The sequence below is a fragment of the Mandrillus leucophaeus genome, unplaced genomic scaffold (genome assembly GCF_000951045.1).
Source record: "Mandrillus leucophaeus isolate KB7577 unplaced genomic scaffold, Mleu.le_1.0 Scaffold693, whole genome shotgun sequence".
NCBI classification, from domain to species: Eukaryota; Metazoa; Chordata; class Mammalia; order Primates; family Cercopithecidae; genus Mandrillus; species Mandrillus leucophaeus.
In genome coordinates, this window is record NW_012107508.1 from 126,629 (window position 1) to 145,318 (window position 18,690).

The 18,690-nt window shown below is 46.4% G+C and overlaps 1 protein-coding gene and 1 pseudogene across 4 annotated transcripts in view; one reads left to right on the forward strand and one right to left on the reverse strand.

Annotated features, from left to right (window-relative positions):
* Positions 1 to 4,142, forward strand: part of PXYLP1 (2-phosphoxylose phosphatase 1) — a 60,376-nt gene extending 56,234 nt beyond the window's left edge. For all 4 annotated transcript variants that reach the window (XM_012002638.1, XM_012002639.1, XM_012002640.1 and 1 more), the window contains one exon: positions 1,772 to 4,142. In XM_012002638.1, the coding sequence (XP_011858028.1) occupies positions 1,772 to 2,709 (938 nt within the window). In that variant the 3' untranslated portion in view covers positions 2,710 to 4,142. The remainder of the gene's footprint in view (positions 1 to 1,771) is intronic.
* Positions 4,143 to 11,381: 7,239 nt separating this feature from the next.
* Positions 11,382 to 15,153, reverse strand: LOC105555636 (annotated as a pseudogene).
* Between the last annotated feature and the right edge of the window lie 3,537 nt (positions 15,154 to 18,690).

The window sequence follows — 18,690 nt, forward strand, 5'->3', positions numbered from 1 at the left end:
CCAGGGAGAAGACGAAGGAAAGCACTACAAAGAAGGTGGTGTTGGAGCCAGGCCCTGGGAGGATTTCTCTAGGGAGAGAAAGGGGAACAGTATGAACAAAGTCATGAAGATGCAGGCTATGTTTGGCAAGTATAAGAAGCCCTAAATAGCTAGAACTTAGTATTTCAGCATGAAAATGTAAGGGACTAAGAGCATAAAATTAGGACCAGATGGGGCCTTGGGTTTTAGCTCTGCCACTTTTTAACTGTGAATGGTTCAAGGCCTTCATTTCTTCATCTATAAAATAAGGAAAATGGGGATGATAGTAATAATAATCTACCTTCTTCATTGGGTTTTTGTTTTTCTGAGGGTTAAATGAGAAAGCCCTGGCACGCAGTAAGCACTCTAACTTTATGTGGCCCAACCAAATAAAATAGGCCCAGCAGCGAACTAGGGCGAGACACAGAATCTTAATGTTTGTCTCTCACGGTTTGCATGTTTTTTGCAAAGCGTCTTGGAAATGCCGAAGCCTGTTCCAGCCTTTAGTTCCTGGGTTCCTGGGGGAGTTCTGCTCTCAGCCCTCTTCATTCACAGTAGGATGCAGACATCCTTTGTGGGTTTTGCTGAGCTGTTCCCTTTCCCCGGGGAATGTATTTCCCTCTGTCTCACGATTTTCAGCTGAAGTTGTCTCATCTTTGCAGTGGGATGTTTCATACTGTTTGGACATCTGGATAAACGGTGTCACTGGTCTCAGGGCCTGTGTGTAGAACTCATGCCCATGACAGATTGTGGCCTGTTACCTCCTCCTACAGGATGAGAGCTTGTTTTTGTCTTGGGTTGCCTTCTCCTGCTTAAAGATAAGGCTTTTTCCAGTTTTAAACATTTATTATACTGTGATAGTTCAAAACTCAAACAGTACTAAGAGGTAAACTTTAAATTCTTGCTTCCACCCATGTTCCATCCACCTCATTTTTGTACCTCCATCACCCCCAAGGAACCATTGAGATTAGTTTCTTACACAATGTTCCAAAGTTTCTTTATGCAAAACTCAGGCAACTGCAAATACATATTCTTATTTTTCCCTCTCTTTCGTTTTAAAGGAGCATAATCAACATACTGCTCTACACTTGGCTTTTTTCAAGTATTCTGTCTGGGTATCAGGAGATTCTTCCATATCATACAGAGAGTGCATGTGTGTTGACGAGTCTGTAAAGCCCTCAGGATCAGGCAGAACGTACCCAGCAGGTTATCAGAGAACATTCGGTTGGCAGGCTGGGGAGGATGGGGTCATGGAGGGGACTCCCCAGCAGTGAGGAGATAGCAGCAAGCAGGGAATCTGCGATCAGCCTTCGCCTGAGCCGTTTCCCCGAGCACTCCCTGCACATGGAGGAAAGCTGGACAGGAGGGAAAAACCTCTCCTTAGGCCCTTGCAATTACAGATATCCCCTGGCTGGGCGACTCCTAACCCTGAGACCCACCAATCACAACACTCTCCCCAGGGAAGAGGCCGGTCTGGAGGACAGGTGCGAGGCAGATGGTCCAAAGGCCGTGGTTCCCAAGGCCAGGGCCCCACTCTGCTCATCCTTCATGGATACCCCCAAGAGGCTCCCTTCACAAGCTGTTGTGAACTGGAGCTTGTAACTTCCACACCACGGGGAAACAGGCTGGATGCCATTCTCTTGCACTACACTCTGCCCTAAAACACTCCAGAGCTGGACACGGACTCCACCTCCCCTTGCTGTTTCTTTTGCTCAGCTGGAAGTAAGGAAAGCTTTGTGTGCTTGTGTTTCAGGAGTCGTGCAGCATTTGCAGAACGGCCAGCTGCTGAGGGACATCTATCTAAAGAAACACAAACTCCTGCCCAATGATTGGTCTGCAGACCAGCTGTATTTAGAGACCACTGGGAAAAGTCGGACCCTACAAAGTGGGCTGGCCCTGCTTTATGGCTTTCTCCCAGATTTTGACTGGAAGAAGATTTATTTCAGGCACCAGCCAAGTGCGCTGTTCTGCTCTGGAAGCTGCTATTGCCCGGTAAGAAACCAGTATCTGGAAAAGGAGCAGCGTCGTCAGTACCTCCTACGTTTGAAAAACAGCCAGCTGGAGAAGACCTATGGGGAGATGGCCAAGATCGTGGACGTCCCCACCAAGCAGCTTCGAGCTGCCAACCCCATAGACTCCATGCTCTGCCACCTCTGCCACAATGTCAGCTTTCCCTGTACCAGAAATGGCTGTGTTGACATGGAGCACTTCAAGGTAATTAAGACCCATCAGATCGAGGATGAAAGGGAGAGACGGGAGAAGAAATTGTACCTTGGGTATTCTCTCCTGGGTGCCCACCCCATCCTGAACCAAACCATCGGCCGGATGCAGCGTGCCACCGAGGGCAGGAAAGAAGAGCTCTTTGCCCTCTACTCTGCTCATGATGTCACTCTGTCACCAGTTCTCAGTGCCTTGGGCCTTTCAGAAGCCAGATTCCCAAGGTTTGCAGCCAGGTTGATCTTTGAGCTTTGGCAAGACAGAGAAAAGCCCAATGAACATTCCGTCCGGATTCTTTACAATGGCGTTGATGTCACATTCCACACCTCTTTCTGCCAAGACCACCACAAGCGTTCTCCCAAGCCCATGTGCCCGCTGGAAAACTTGGTCCGCTTTGTCAAAAGGGACATGTTTGTAGCCCTGGGTGGCAGTAGTACAAATTATTATGATGCATGTCACAGGGAAGGATTCTAAAAGGTATGCAGTACAGCAGCATAGAATCTGTGCCAATACAGGGCACTGGGAAAAGTCCACTTCTAGTTCTGTCTGTTGCTAAGGGTAGAAGATTATTGCTTTTTAAAGGCTAAATATTGTTTGTGGGAACCACAGATGGTTGGGGTTGAACAGTAAGCACGTTGCTGTAATGTGGTATGTGAATTTCTTGGTATAAAATGGCCAGTTCATAGAGGAATAGAAGGTATTTTGTCACAGCCAGACTTTGCTTAGAATGCCAGAATAATATAGTTCAGGACCCGAAGTCACCAATCCAAGTTTGCACTCTTCTGGCCTGCCCAATGGTACTATGTGATGGAACCAGCACACCTCAGCCAAAAATTTTTTAATCTTAGACATTTTTACCTTGCCCTTTCTAAGAATTTCTTAAAGTGATTTATCTAAAATAGGGGTTGCAAACTTTTTCTGTAAAGGGCCAGATTGTAACTATTTCAGACTATGTGGACCAAAAAGCCACATACAGTCTGTCATAACTACTCAACTCTGTTCCTGAAGCAGGAAAGCAACCACAGACAGTATGTAAAGGAATATGTGTAGCTGGGTTCCCAGGCCAGACAAAACAGATGGTGGCCAGATTTGGCTCCTGGGCTGTAGTTTGCTAACCCCTGATCTAAAAAATAGGCTATACTACATTTGCACTTCCAGCACTTTGAGAACGGGTTGAATACCAAGAATTATTCAATGGTTCCTCCAGTAACTTCTGCTAGAAACACAGAATTTGGTCTGTATCTGACACTAGAACAAAACTTGAGGGCAAATAAACATTGAATTAGAATGAATCATAGAAAACTGATTAGAAGAATACTTGATGTTCATGATGATTGTGGTACAAGATAGTTTTAAGTATGTTCTAAATATTTGCTGTAGTCTATTTGCTGTATATGCTGAAATTTTTGTATGCCATTTAGTATTTTTACAGTTTAGGAAAATATTTTCTAAGACGAGTTTTAGATGACTCTTATTCCTGATGTAATATTCAGTGTACTGTACCTGCTTGGTGGTTAGAAGGAGGCTAGAAGATGAATTCAGGCACTTTCTTCCAATAAAGCTAATTATGGCTCATTCCCTTTGACAAGCCGTAGAATTGGGTTCGTTTTTAAACTATTTTCATCAGTTTCAAATGGTAAATTCTGATTGATTTTTAAATACGTTTTTGGAAGAACTTTGCTATTCGATAGTTTACAGATCTTTATAAGGTGTTTTATATATTAGAAGCAATTATGATTACATCTGTGATTTCTGAACTAATGGTGCTAATTCAGAGATATGGGAAGTGCAAGTGAGATTCTCTGGCGTCATTGGCATTCCAACTTTTTCTCTTTGTTTTTGTCCAGTGTTGCATTTGAATATGTCTGTTTCTATAAATAAATTTTTGAAGAATACCTATACTATAACAACTCACGGTTTGTACCTGTAAGTCACTCGAGTTATTTTCAAGTGAGAGCCAGTATTTTATTTTTCCCCCTTCATTCAAATGTCATGCAGAGAACCAGTATTTTACAATTTTATTTTAACTGCTTCACTTATTGCTGAAAGTTGTGTTATCTCTCAAGTATTCGAAGACTACATGTGTTTTTTTTTCTTCCCACTCACAATATATCTGAATTAGAACTGCTAAACACAGCTTGAAGATTTAAAAATAAGTGACTCAGAAGATTTTTTAAAAAATCAATTGATAGTATCTGTTGGTAAAAGTAAATATTGTGGCTAAGAGTCAACATCAGAAGTGTAGATAAAAGTTTTGTCTTCTAAGACACTGGTACACACAGCATTAAAATATCTTCCTCACTATCAAGTTCCGAGACACTTCATTCCATTACAAACACTAAGCACAGAGGTGAGATCAGCGGACACAGTCGTAGTCCTTGGTTTCTGGGCAGTGGTCTAATGACTTAATTCATGACAGGCCTGGGTGCATACATGCATGATTTAGCTTCCTTGTTTTTATGATTAATACATGCCCACTAGAAAATAACCAATACTGAAAAACAACTTCAGAAGTGACGTTCTCATCTAATCCTGCCTCCAGAGGTAATGTTGTGAGCTGTCTGACAGATATTCTTCTGGAAAAGTTCCATGCAGATTCAGAAATATATGTAGTTTTTAATAGGAACTAGATCATTTTATATATATGTAAATATAATATATGTGTGTGTGTGACTTGTTTCCCTTAAAAATATTTTCCTTTAAAAATATTTTTTATTGGCCAGGTGCGGTGGCTCACACCTGTATTCCCAGCACTTTGGGAGGCTGAGGCGGGCAGATCACGAGGTCAGGAGATGGAGACCATCCTGGCTAACACGGTGAAACCCCATGGCTACTAAAATTAGCCAGGCATGGTGGCAGGCACCTGTAGTCCCAGCTACTCGGGAGACTGAGGCAGGACAACGGCGTGAACGCGGGAGGTGGAGCTTGCAGTGAGCTGAGATTGCGCCACTGCACTCCAGCCTGGGCGACAGAGTGAGATTCCGTCTCAAAAAAAAAAAAAAAAAAATGTATTAACTTGTGTCTTTTAATAGTATGTCTTAGATTTCTCACTAACTTGCCTCCCTTAACAGTATGTCTTAAAGATATTTCCATGTTAAGATGATAGATGATTGATTGATTGATTGTGTATAAATGTAGATGACTCTTTATAACCACTGAATAATATTTCATGGTATAGATTAGACATATTTTTTAAATCTCATTAAAAATCCATGAAACTTAAAACCAAGGTACTAAAAACAGGACTACAAGGCTTTACACAGAACAAAGTAGAGACTTCTTCATTGTGGCTTCAGGTATTTATTGATATAAGTTTTGTTTTTGTTTTTGTTTTTGTTTTGAGACGGAGTTTCACTCTTGTTGCCCAGGCTGGAGTGCAGTGGCATGATCCCGACTCACTGCAACCTCCTCCTCCCAGGTTCAAGCGATTCTCCTGGGTCAGCCTCCTGAGTAGCTGGGATTACAGGTGTGCGCCACCACGCCCAGCTAATTTTGTATTTTTAGTAGAGATGGGGTGTCTCCATGTTGGTCAGACTGGTTTTGAACTCCCACCCGCCTCTGCCTTCCATAGTGCTGGGATTACATGCATGAGCCACTGTGCCCAGCCTGGTGTAAGTATATTCTTTCTCTGACTTCGCTTTAAATGAAATTAAGGAACTTAATCTAATATTGCTATTAAGCCTATTTGAGGGTTTTCATAGCCATAGCAGAATTAGACTTTCTGGAAGATTTAGGTGATTCCTTTTTCCAGAAGTCTTAAGGACTGATTAGAGAGAGGCAGAGATACATGCTTCCATTTCTCTGAATCTCTGGGAAGCCTTCTGAACAGATTTAGCAGCTCGGACAAGGGTGGGTGTGCCCCTGTGTGTTTAAACACAACCACAAGTAGCAGAAAATAGCTGGCGTTTATGTTGCAGTTGTGGCTTTAAGAGCAGCCAGCACAGAGCTCTGGCCTAAACACCAGTTAACTCCCATTGCCTAAGGCCACTGAACTGAAGGTTTGGGTTGTCCCCCTGTATTTGTGCCTGCCCAGCAGCCAGCTCAGATGAGTAATAGCTTCTGCTGAAGAGGAAGCGGCTGAACGCATCAGAGCAGCTGGGCAGGCCTTCTCGAAGCCCAACTGCCAGCGGAGACTAGCCCTGATGAGGAGAAGGCATCCCTGAGGGCCAGCTCAGCTCCTGAGAGCTACAGAGCCCCTCAGCAGAGGGATGGCCTGAGGCCTGCCTTCCGGACAACGTTGTCAGCAGTAAAGTTGCCATGTAGTGCCAACTACATGGGTTCCATAAGTGTTTCTTCATCAGTCTTCACAACATTCTGAGGAAAGTCCTAGTTCCCTAATGTGAATGAGGAAAACAGGCAGCGGCTGGGGGGGCCGGCAGGGGTTGAAGTCACTTTTTCAAAGGAAGAGTCAGAGCTGAGTCTAACTCATGTTCACACGATACCAGTGAACTGAAGAGCACTTAACAGCCGGGCACGGTGGCTCATGCCTGTCATCCCAGCACATTGACAGGCCGAGGCGAGAGGACTGCTTGAGCCCAGGAATTTGAGATGAGCCTGGGTAACATAGAGAGACCCTATCTCTACAAAAAATTTAAAAAATTAGCTGGGAGTGGTGGCACATGCCTGTGGTCCCAGCTCCTTGGGAGGCTGAGATGGAAGGATTATTTAAACCCACGGCAGTTGAGGCTGCATTGAGCCGTGATTGTGCCATTGCACTCCACGTGGGTGACAGAGTAAGACCCTGTTTCAAAACAAAAAACCAAAAACCACTATATGAGATACCATGGGAACATTTACACCATTTCATTAATCTTCACAGTAGTCCTACCAGATACTATATTTGCTGGCAAATATCGATGAATAATATAATGGGGTTAAAGCAGTTCTACATTTAAATCTAAACGGTTAGGGGAATATTCCAACTCTGCCTCTAACCATCTGTGGCTTGCTCTTAAGAAAACTTACAATGTAAAATATATCTTTGCAGCAGTTACATTACATTCAACCACTAGGGGGCAGCATCAACACAATTTTTCAGTCTTCCATCTGTAAAGGAAGCAGGGTAGTTTGAGGGTGTTTTAACAGATTGAGCAGCTGTCCAGGTCTGCCTGGCACTGAGTAGTTTCCCAGGATGAGGGGCTTTCAGTGCTTAAAAAACAGGAAAGTCCCAGGCAAACTGGAACAAGTTGGTTACCCTGGTGTTATACGTTGAGATGGTAGTGAGAAACTACTGTCATTCCCACTTTTACAGAAAAGGAAACCACAGGAGTAGTTCGTCTGAGGCTCCACATGGCTGCTGGTGTGCAGCAGAGCTGGGACACCCGCTGTGCCCATTTCACACGCAGGACCATGCTCTTAAGCAGGGTATATGATAATGCCTCCTGAACCATTTAGGACTGCCTTTGGTTCCGTGCTACCGAAACCTGATGACAGTGGCCTAAGCAATAAAGCCTTTCACTCTCACCCGTGACACCACGATGTCATCAGGAACCCAGACTCCCGTTCGCCTCGCACTGGCCAGAGCGGGGCCCCTTGGCTTCCTCCGCTGTAAAGGAGTCTAGGAAAGTGAGGATCTTTATTGGGCACAATGCTGTCCCAAACAAGCTCAGCCTCCTTTTACTTGAGAAAAAAGGGAAAGTGGTATTGGGTAGAGAACTAGCAGTGACTACCACACTCTCCAAAGCCACCTTTATACCGAAGGTGTGGATGCTGCGCCACCCAGATCCCCCACTTCAGGACTTCTTCCCCCAGTTGCTGGTGGTGCTCGGCTGTCAGTGCTTTCAGGGCACTGCTCTGGAGCAGAGAGCCATCTGCTGAAGGACATGCTCCTTCCCAGGGCAGCCACATCCAATGATTGGTCAGAATAGGGATTGGAAGGCCCAGGGACAACCTGAGGGGCCATCCCAGCTTCAGAGCTCCTTTGGGGTCAGCCAAGGCCTTGTGACTGCAACACAGCCCAACTTCTGCCTCATCCAGCATCCTTCACAGTGTTGAGAGCACTCCCCAGCAACCCCCTGCACCCACATCTGTCTCAGAATCTGCCTCCTGGGAACTGACCTCAATGGAAGGCAAGCAAATCCTAGAGGCTAAGGTCTCTGCTAGCATGGGCAGGAAAGCTGGACTTATTTCTAGAAAAGGGATAAGTGTCTATTGATGACCAATAGATCTTTTCTCACTGCCTTCGAGAGGCTTACCATTTTATTACAGAAGCTAAGTATGCACATATGAAGCAGTAGGAAAAATTTGATTTCAGACAATCCAAAGCTAATTACAGAGGGCTGTGACACCAAGACTTACCATTTGTTAAACATGTACCATGGGCTGGACACTAGGCTGAGCATTCAACTAACATAGTCTGTGCATCTCACAGTATGAGCGAGCACCTGAAGAAGGCATTTATTATCCCCATTTCACTAGTAAGGAAAGCTCTGAGCTCTGAGGCTTGGACGTAGTCATGTATGTAAGATCGTACAGTCAATAGTAAGTGGCCAACTCAGGACTGGAATGTGGATTATCCTAGACTATAAAGCTCTTCCAGGTCTCTCTAGCTTGGTACCTCTCCCTGCACCCCCTATTCCATTACAACCACACAAGAGAATAAGTGAACTTGACACTTGGGCTACAGTCAAGAGTCTACTCTGCTCAAGGGGGTGATCCCCTTCTCGCATCTCTATATGGATATTTATATTTCTAGCTCCTTTTGTTTCTTTTCCCATTTTTTCCTAATGTAGCTTTTCCAAGAAAATAGAATCTTCTTATAATAGATTGTCTCAGCCTGGGCTCCCTTGAAGCAGAGTGTGAGGGAAAAAAAAAAAAAAAAGCTTAAATGTAGGTAGTTTGTTAAGTTTGTAGGGGATGTGGTCCCAAAGAGGCAGGAGCGAAAGAGGGGACAGAAGGGGAAGGAGGGAAAGCCAATGTAAGGATGCATAAGGAGGTAACCGGGTCCTCTATCCCACAGGACCTCCTAAGAAGGCTTGGGAAAGACATCTCAGAAGTGTTCACTTGTGGGAAACATTTATCCATTGGCTCCCATCTACAGCTGCCTTCCCTGCTCTGCTGAGTTGCACGTGCACTACTGCCCAGCAGGAGGGTGCCCTGTACACCATGTACATGCCCTGTACACCATAGCATCAGAGAAACCCCAGGGCAGGAAGCAAGAGAATCTCTCTCTCTCTCTCCCTCCTTCCCTCCCTCCCTCCCCACCCCCATGTGTGGACACAGTAAGAAGGTGGCTATCTGCAAGCCAGGAAGAGAGCCCTCACTAGCAATTCAAAGTGCTGTCTCCCTGACCATGGACTTCTCAGCCTCCAGACCTGTGAGAAATAAATGTCTGTTATTTAAGGCAAAAAAGAGAGAGAAATCAGTGACTGGAAAAAGACTAAGAGGGTTGGAAGTGGAGCACGAGACGCATTTTATGTGCAGGATGGGCCAGCACTTGCTGAGCATTTCAATGCCCAAAGACATGCGGTGTGCTTTTTATGTAGAGCTTTGTTTCATCTTACAGTAACCTGTGACTTAGAGATTATCATCCCTTTTTTTTTTTTTTTTTTTTTTGAGACAAGGTCTCACCCTTGTCATCCAGGCAGGAGTACAGTGGCAGTAATAGCTCACTGCAGCCTCAAGTTCCTGGGCTCAAGCAATCCTCCCACCTTAGCCTCCCGAGTAGCTGGGATTGCAGGCACGAGCCACCACACTCAGCTAATTTTCATATATGTGTGTGTGTGTATGTGTATATGAGATGGGGTCTTGCTGTGTTGCTCAGGCTGGTCTCAAACTCCTGGGCTCAAGCAATCTGCCTGCCTCAGCCTCCCACAGTGCTGGTATTACAGGCATGAGCCACCCTGCCCAGCCTATCATCCCCATTTTTAAGACAGGGAAAGAAACTGAGAGTAGAGGTCACTTGCCAAGGCCTCTCAGCCAGGAAGTGGCAGAACTGGGAGGCAAACCAATGTGACTCAAGCCCTTACTCATAGTCATTATATCATTATATTAAACATTCCTCACAGGGGTCTACAGAAAGCATGTGTGATGGCTTACTAATACATACTAAATATTTCGCTCCGGCATGTATAGATTGTACATTCATGACAGCATAAATCAAATTAAAAACCCTTCCTTGGCCCTCCACAGCCTTCCAGATAAAATTCAGGCTCCCTAAGGTAACCCATGAGGCCCTCCAGGGTCTGGTTCCCACCTACGTCTCCAGCTTTATTACTTGCAGTAAGTATAAGGATGAACGGTGTGTACATGGACTGCAGTTGTTGACGGATTTTCTGCATGTCTGGAAGACAGAAAAAGAGTCTTGGCATCATGGTAGGAGTGTGAGACTGACAGGATCTCTGAGAGGACAGTCGCTTCCAGAGCACTTTAGAAGCCAGTGATTTCTCAGTCCTCCGCTCTCCTCCCCTTCTGCATCTGTGGTCTTGAGTGTGATCACCTAGAAAAAGAGCTTTGGAACCATACAGACTGAGCTCAAATACAGTTCTCTACCACTTCGCAGGTGTGGAGCCTCAGGCAAGGTACCTAGGCTCCTACAATCCAGGGGTGATGACTCCCACAGAGTGTATGTGAAGCTCCAGACACATGGACCATCTCCACCTGGCACAAGTCATTATTTCTCACAAATGACTCTCTCCATTGCTCTGAGACACCAAAACCAGTTAGAACCAGAATGACAGCCCTGCCCACATTTTTTTTTTTAATGTGAAAGATGAAAGGCCCGCATTTCTTGTTCTGATAACTTCCTGCCACGCGAAGTCTCCTCAAGGACGGTCTTTCACTGCGTGCAGCTTCACAATCACCTCCTCAAGCAGAAGACTGAACCATGACTCCTTTTTAGAAGCTCTCCGGGTAGGGAGGACATATCCACATGCAGCACAGAACCTTGCTTCTCAAATTCAAGAAAAAACAGTAACTAATCTAGCAATTCTTCCATGATTCAGCCTGCCAGGGAGTTCTGTAAAGAACCCTTTTCCATCCCTATCACACGTCTGCACGAAGGGGGAGGGAGAGGTGGCAGGGTGCCAGTACACCGGCAGGCACTTCCGGCAATGCCCGGGCTCCGCTCCCTTTCTGCTGGTAGTGGTAGGCGTCATTTCTGGCAGCTGCTGCAGCTTGATGCAGGGGAGGAAGGGGCCACCCACCAATCACCTCTTCCTGATGCTGTATTTTTGACGTTCATGGAAGAGGTCTGTCTCAGAGCTCCCTAAGCTGACAATCTTTGGGCAGCCATCTCTATCCTTCTCCTGGCTGGTGCACTCCTTACAATAATAGGCATCAGAGACTCCCACGGCCTCCACAGATCTCACAGTGCCCCTGGTAAGAGCCATTGTTACACTCATCACATAAGCATACCAGGGTGCAGGGACACACACAGCGGTCACAAATCACATGCTTGCTGTCACAGTTTTCACACAATCTTCCGATGGCAACACCAGCCTGCTTGCAGCAAAAGATAAATCCAGATAACGTTCAGCTGTAGCTCCCATCCACAATGCCCTGCCCACGCTGCCCTGCCCACTTTTTAAAGCCAAGAAGCCCGCCTGGAGGCATCAAATCATGCTTTATGCATTAGTTGGAGCTACAACGCCTTAGCCACCCGCACCTCCCTTAGGGGAACTCAAATTTACTGAGTCCTGCCTTCGTGCCCAACACTGTATCTGGAACCTTATAAAACATCTCCACTATTCCCCCAAAAGGGCTCATCCTTTCCCCTTGTTTCTTCATTATCTATGTCTAATTTCCATCCTTCCTGCTTTAGTTGGTCTTGCTGTTCATTTGAGAGGAAGCTGCTGACCACAGAGTTCAGCAAAAGAATGGGAGTCTGGAGGCTCGAAGTGTGGCCCCCGGAGAAGCTGAACGAGAAGTAGCCCTGGATATGGTGTAGACCCCCACAAACCAGAGATCCTGCCCTCAGTGCCTCAGCTTTAGGAAGCTGCTCCCCGCCTTGCTCCTGGGCAGGCAGGTACAGTGTTCATTTCCCCATACCCCAGCATCCCCACCCCAGTTTCCCTCTCCTCCCCCATTGCCCGGTGCTTTGGCTGGCATGCCTCTGACAACCAGGGAGGGCAAGTCCTTCTCCTGGTGGGTAGCTGGCTGGCTTCCTCCCAGCTCAGAGCCAAGCATGTCTCAGGTACTCCCTAGAAGGGGAAGTCCTTCCAGGGGCCTTTCCTCAAAAGCCGGCCAGAAACAGCCTCCTTCAAGCCTAAAGTTGAGTCCATGGAGTGTGCAGGGTGGGGTTGTGAAGGAATGCCACACCACCCTCTGGTGGCAACTCCGCCTGGCCCATGTTTTGTGGCTTTTCCTCTTTCCCTGTCAACCACACCAGGTGAGGCCTCTTTCCCAGCAAACTGAAGCTCCCTCCGGAGGCCCACGAGGAGTCAAATCTTCTCCCCACCTGTGTACATTATCTTCAAGCTGTAGCAAGTGGAGACACGCTCTGAGTCCAGATGGCCTCACCCCAGCTGCCCGTTTGTTCCACTGATGAGCCAGGTGTTTACAATTTAAACATCTAGCACCCCGATTGACGGATTGACCATTAAATTGACTTTCTGACTGATGGATCCTGATGGACCACTGTCTATCCTAAAAATTAATCCTGAGTAATTGACTGGCTGGTTGACTGATTAAACATCTAAACACACAAATCACTTGATTTACCTAATGGATTTCTTGTTTTTGTTGTTTTTGGTTTTGCTTGTTTTTTGAGATGGAGTCTCGCTCTGTCGCCCAGGCTGGAGTGCAGTGGCACGATCTCGACTCACTGCAAGCGCCGCCTCCCAGCTTCACACCATTCTTCTGCTTCAGCCTCCTGAGTAGCTGGGCCTACAGGAGCCTGCCACCATGCCTGGCTAATGTTTTGTATTTTTTAGTAGAGACGGAGTTTCACTTTGTTGGCCAGGCTGGTCTCGATCTCCTGACCTCGTGATCTGCCCGCCTCGGCCTCCAAAGTGCTGGCATTACAGGCATGAGCCACCGCACCTGGCCACCTACTGAATTTCTTACTGATGTACTAACCGTAGGTAACTGAACACCTGACAAGCTTAAACTGACTGTATGACTGACTCTTTAACCAGCTGAATGACTGACTGCCCAGCGGAGGACCTACAATACCTGATGTCTGGCTCCATAACTAAGGGTTACAGATGGATGGGAGAAGAGGCTGCCCCTTCCTCACGCTCCAATCCCCATGGGGACTGAGACCCTATTCTTCTCCCCTCTTGAGCCACTTGAAGACTGCAGAAAGGGTGTTATGGTCAGAATATTGGTGATCTCCCCAAATTCATATATTGGAACCCAATACCTAATGTGATAGTATTAAGAGATGGGACCTTTGAGGAAGTGATTAATTCATGAAGGCTCTGCTCAGGAATGGGCTTAGTGGCCTTACAAAAGGAGTTGGAGTTGAAGGGAGCTAACTTGGCCCTTGCACCATGTGAGGACACAGCGACAAGGCACCATCTTTGAAGCAGAGAGTAAGCCTTCACCAGTCCAGTCCTTGATCTTGGACTTCCTAGCCTCCAAAACTATAACCAATATATTTCTGTTACTTATACATTACCTAGTCTAAGATATTTTGTTATAGCAGCCTGAATGAGCTAAGACAGGGCAATCAGGAAACTGATGTTCTGATCTCCTTCCGGTGAGGTTCTTAACCAGGACCCCACAGATGGGTTTCAATTTTGCTTTCAAAACAGTGTAGATGTAAAGACGTGTGTTTATCCAGGAAGAGGGTTCACAACTTTCATTGGATTCTTAACAGAGTTTAGCACACCCAAAATATTAATATGTTCAGAGCTACTGCTCTGGGAATAAGATCCTCAGCAAACACATTTCAGATAAGCAAAGCCCTTGTCTGAATTCAAGCCCATTTTTATCTCCCTCCCATCAAGCCAGTGTGGCAGGAAGATGACTAGGAAGAGTTAGAGGGCCTTAGAGGAGGTGGATGTAGCCAAGAGAAAGGAAAAAGGCTGAGCTGTTTGAAGCTTCCAGAGAAGACTGAGGAAGTCAACCTGGGTCCTTCTTGTGTGGAGGTCACACTTCACCCAAGATAGCAGAGGACCTTTAAGTAGAGATGGATACATTTACCCTTTGTTTGGTGCCACGAGTATGTGATCATGAATTGTTATGTGGCTGTGTGTATTATCCACCGGTGTGTTCACAAGGGTAGGTATAACTGAGCTGTGTGCATATGTGAACGAGTGGCCTTTGGGTTTAGTGTGAGCATCTGAATGGTTTGGTGAATGGATGTGCACGTGCATCCTTAACCATTTAACCTTCAAGCCTCTCATTAAGTTAAGACAAGTTACGGAAAAGAATTCCACTAGGTGACAGTATCTGCAGACAGGCCTACAGCCCACACCAGAAATCTGGGAATCCTCAACTCGTCCCACTCTCTGATCCCTCATCATCCACTGAATCCACGCTGCCACCCCCACCATCAGCCCCCATCACCTCTCCCCGGGCTCCTGCTCAGCCTTCAATGGCCTCCCCCATAACATTTCTGAACTGCAGCCACAGAGACTATGGTAAAATGACTTTTGGGTCGCAAAGCGCCTCCCCTGAAGCGGACAACGGCTTTCCACTGTCGGAGGACACTGCCATCTCCTCGGTATGAGTCCAGGGCTCTTTCAAGGTCGACCCTGCGGTCGTGAGGTCCCCGGCTTTGGGCGCGTCTCCCCTCAGTCCGCTCGTATCTCACACCCCTTCCCCCTTAGATGCCTCGTTCTCTGGGGCCCTTTGGCGCTGCCCCTGAGTTCCCATCACGGAAACTTCCACCTGCTGCCTAACTGCCAGACGCAAAAGTGCCCGAGCCTGTCTGTCACGTTCCACCCCATAAACCTTCCCCACGCGACCAGAAGCCAGAGAGGCCACAGGTCCAAGCTGGACCACGCAAAAGCGCGCACGTCTCTTTCCCATGCCGCAGAGCGATAGAAGCCGCAACAGGAAAACGGAAAGGCGGTGCGCGGAGACAACAGGTAGGGACTACGACTCCCAGAAGCATCTTGACAAGGACTACATTTCCCAGAAAGCTCCGCGCGGTTCCCACCCCGGAATTGCCTCTGCTTTCGAAAGCGGAAGGCGGGCCAACCGGGCGGGCACAGGGTTTCTGAAGAGGTAGACCGGTAGGCGGTTTCGTCGGGTGTCTACCTCCAGGGGTCGTTCGTGAGCCAGAGAAACCCGGACTTAGGAAGGAAGGTGCCTGGCCACACCCCTTCCGCTCTTGGCTGTGCGTTGCCCTGGTTCCCAGCGCGTTTTCTGTCGTGAGCCGAGCAAGGAAGGTCAGACAGAAACAGGTCGTTTGTGTCTTTCCGCAAGGTCAGACTTTTACTGATGCTATTCCAGTCTTAAGAGCCAGGAGCTACATGGAGTTCCCAAGGAGGCAGTTCTCCTAATACTACCCACTCACTCGGTAGTCAGAGTCATGGGCACATAGGCTTCAGCCACTACACAAGTCGGTATTGCAAAGCATACAAAATAGTATACTTAGTCAGCGTGTTAAATGTTGTAGATTAAACATTCCACATCAAGCAGGGTAACATTTAACATCAAGAGCAAAGGAGATAGATAGGAAAAGGGGTTAACAAACTAGTCCCAGGAGAGACAAAGTATCCTGGTCTCAGTGTCTTGCAAGGAAGAGTCTTTGATGTGGGCAGAGCCTTAGGCAGCAGATGCTGGGTGTTTATCATAGGCGACCGCAAGATAGGGTCTGTTAAGACGGCCATTTAGAGCTGGAAAAGTACTGCTCTTTTTGTGGCCACGGGGGTCTTCTGGTGACGACTGATAGTGAAGGAGTGTGCCTGTTTATGCCCGTATTTGGTTGGGTACAGTCTTTTTTGGTTAGGCGAACATCGGGTCTCTGTTGGCATGTAAAGTGGAAAGTAAATTTTTCGAAATGTAAATTGGAGTCTTTCGCTAAGGTGGAGTTACTTACGTCAAGGGTGTTCTATACACTACTACTGCCTGCTCTGGCTTTGCCTGTAGCCAGTACTTGCTCTCTGCCCACCTCATGGTGTCTCTAGGGGATAGAGGCTGGTGGTTAGATGGTCTGTCCCTTATCTCCAATCCTGCATGGCTTATCTGCCACTTGGAGGCAGTGACCATCTTGACTCTAAGAGCCAAACCCAAAAAGCCCTACACGTGAGTTCCGCAGCTCTTCTACTTCTAGCTGTGGCTATCGGAGGAGGGGCTACAGGTGGTGGAAACAGGTGTGGACGGTAGCTAGGGGGTGGCGGGAAGATCTGTGGCTCCTGATCTGCCACCTCTGTTCCCAAGAAGATAATTTTCCTGTGGCCTGGGCTTATCCAGCTCATATCCTCAAATGCGTGAGTTCTGTAGGTGGCCAGCCTCTTTCCTCACTTCCTCCACTCCCAGCCTCATCCCTCAGATCCTAGCAATGGGCCCCATGGCATATTTTCACCTTTCTCCTTTGGAGCCACTTAGAGGACCTGTCAAGAAATGGGCGTAACTGGATGGGCTAAAACAAGGATGAGGCAGAAGCAGCTTTCCATAAGACATACCCACCAGTGTGCCGTCAGTTTACCATAACCATGGCAACACCGGGGAGTTCCTGCCTCTTTGAATGGCAATGACCCAATGACCCAGAAGTTACTCCCCTTTTCCTAGAAAACTCTGCATAAGCTAACCCTTAATCTGCATGCAATTAAAAATAGGTATAAATATGACCATAGAACTGCCCTGAGCAGCTACTCTCTGCCTGTGGGGTAGCCCTGCTCTGCAGGATCAGTCATGGAGCTGTAACACTGCCACTTCAATCAAGCTGATTTCAGCTACCCTGCCACTAGCTAGCCCTTGAATTCTTTCCTGGGCAAAGCCAAGGAAAAAGCCACACTTTGTGGCTCTCCTGTCCTGCATCACAACCGCTCCTAGGGAGCTACCACCACTGGTAACTCAGTGTCTTCTAACAGTTTCATGAAGTACAGGCTTCCCAGAAGTGCCTGTCCCTTCTCCCGTGTTGCTCCATGTTAACACATTTCCTACCTGAGTAGACCTGTGGAGGTCCCCGAGATCCTTTTAGGGAATCTGCAAGGTCAAAACTGTTTTCACAGTAATACTAAGTTTTATTTGCATTTTTCACTGTTGTGATATTTACATTTAAAATTGTAGGTAAAACTGCTGGCACCTTGGTGTGATTCAAGGCAGTGACACCAAACTATATTGGCAGTTACTGTATTTTTCACCAGTATACTTGTAGGGGAAGGGCATGGGAAAGCCAGTTCCACTTAATGTCCTTAATGAAGTTATAAAGAGTATTCATTTTACTCCATTTTGAGCCTTGATTACATGGCATTTAAATATTTTGTGTGACAAATGGGAAGTGTGCATAAAGCAAGGCTGCTGCACACAAAGGTATTATGTCCTGAGGAAAAGCAGTTCTGTGCTTGGTTGAGTTCCTAGCTGAACTAGACCTTTTTTCTGGAAAACACCTCTTTTTTTTTTTTTCATTGTATTTTTGCAAACTTTTATTTATTTATTTTACTTTAAGTTCTGGGATACATGTACAGAATGTGCAGGTTTGTTACATAGGTATACATGTGCCATGGTGGTTTGCTGCACCTATCAACTCGTCATCGAGGTTTTTTTTGTTTTTTTTTTTTGAGACGGAGTCTTGTTCTGTTGCCCAGGCTGGAGTGCAGTGGCTGGATCTCAGCTCACTGCAAGCTCCGCCTCCCGGGTTCAAGGAATTCCCAGGCCTCACCCTCCTGAGTAGCTGGCATTACAGGCGCCCACCACCACACCCAGCTTATTTTTTGTATTATTAGGAGTGACAGGTTTCACCATGTTTGCCAGGCTGGTCTTGAACTCCTGACCTCGTGATCCACCCACCTCAGCCTCTCAAAGTGCTGGGATTACAGGTATGAGCCACTGCGCCAGGCCTAAGCTCCACCTCTTAAAAGTGAGGAGTATCAAAGAATATTTGGATATATTTTATAACACTTAAGTGAACCAGTATTTTATTCATGATGGTACAAAACCATGATGGATGGGTAAGAAAAAAAATCTATTTCAATTGCAAGACCGTCCAATGGATTTTTAAGGTAATAATAACTCAAGAAGTTCATGGATGTAGTTGCAGATTCCACTTTGCTTCTAAACATTAACAAGCTATGTATTTGTTGAGTTTTGGTATAGTATCCAAGAATAATATTCACAGTTACCTAAAAAGCTGTTAAAATAATCTCCCCATTTCCAACTACTTATCTCTGGTAGGCCAGATTTTCTGCATATGCTTTAACTAAAGCATCAGAATAGACAGGAATGTGGAAGCTGAGAACCCAGCTGTCATTTATTAAGCCAGAAAATTAAGGAGATTTGCCAAAGAAAAATTTGATATATTGCGCCTGAATGTGCATTGTTTGGCTCTGAAAAATTTTATGCACATTTCACAGCTTCTTGAGTCTGTCTCTGCAACATATTTGTGACTTTTTTTTTTTT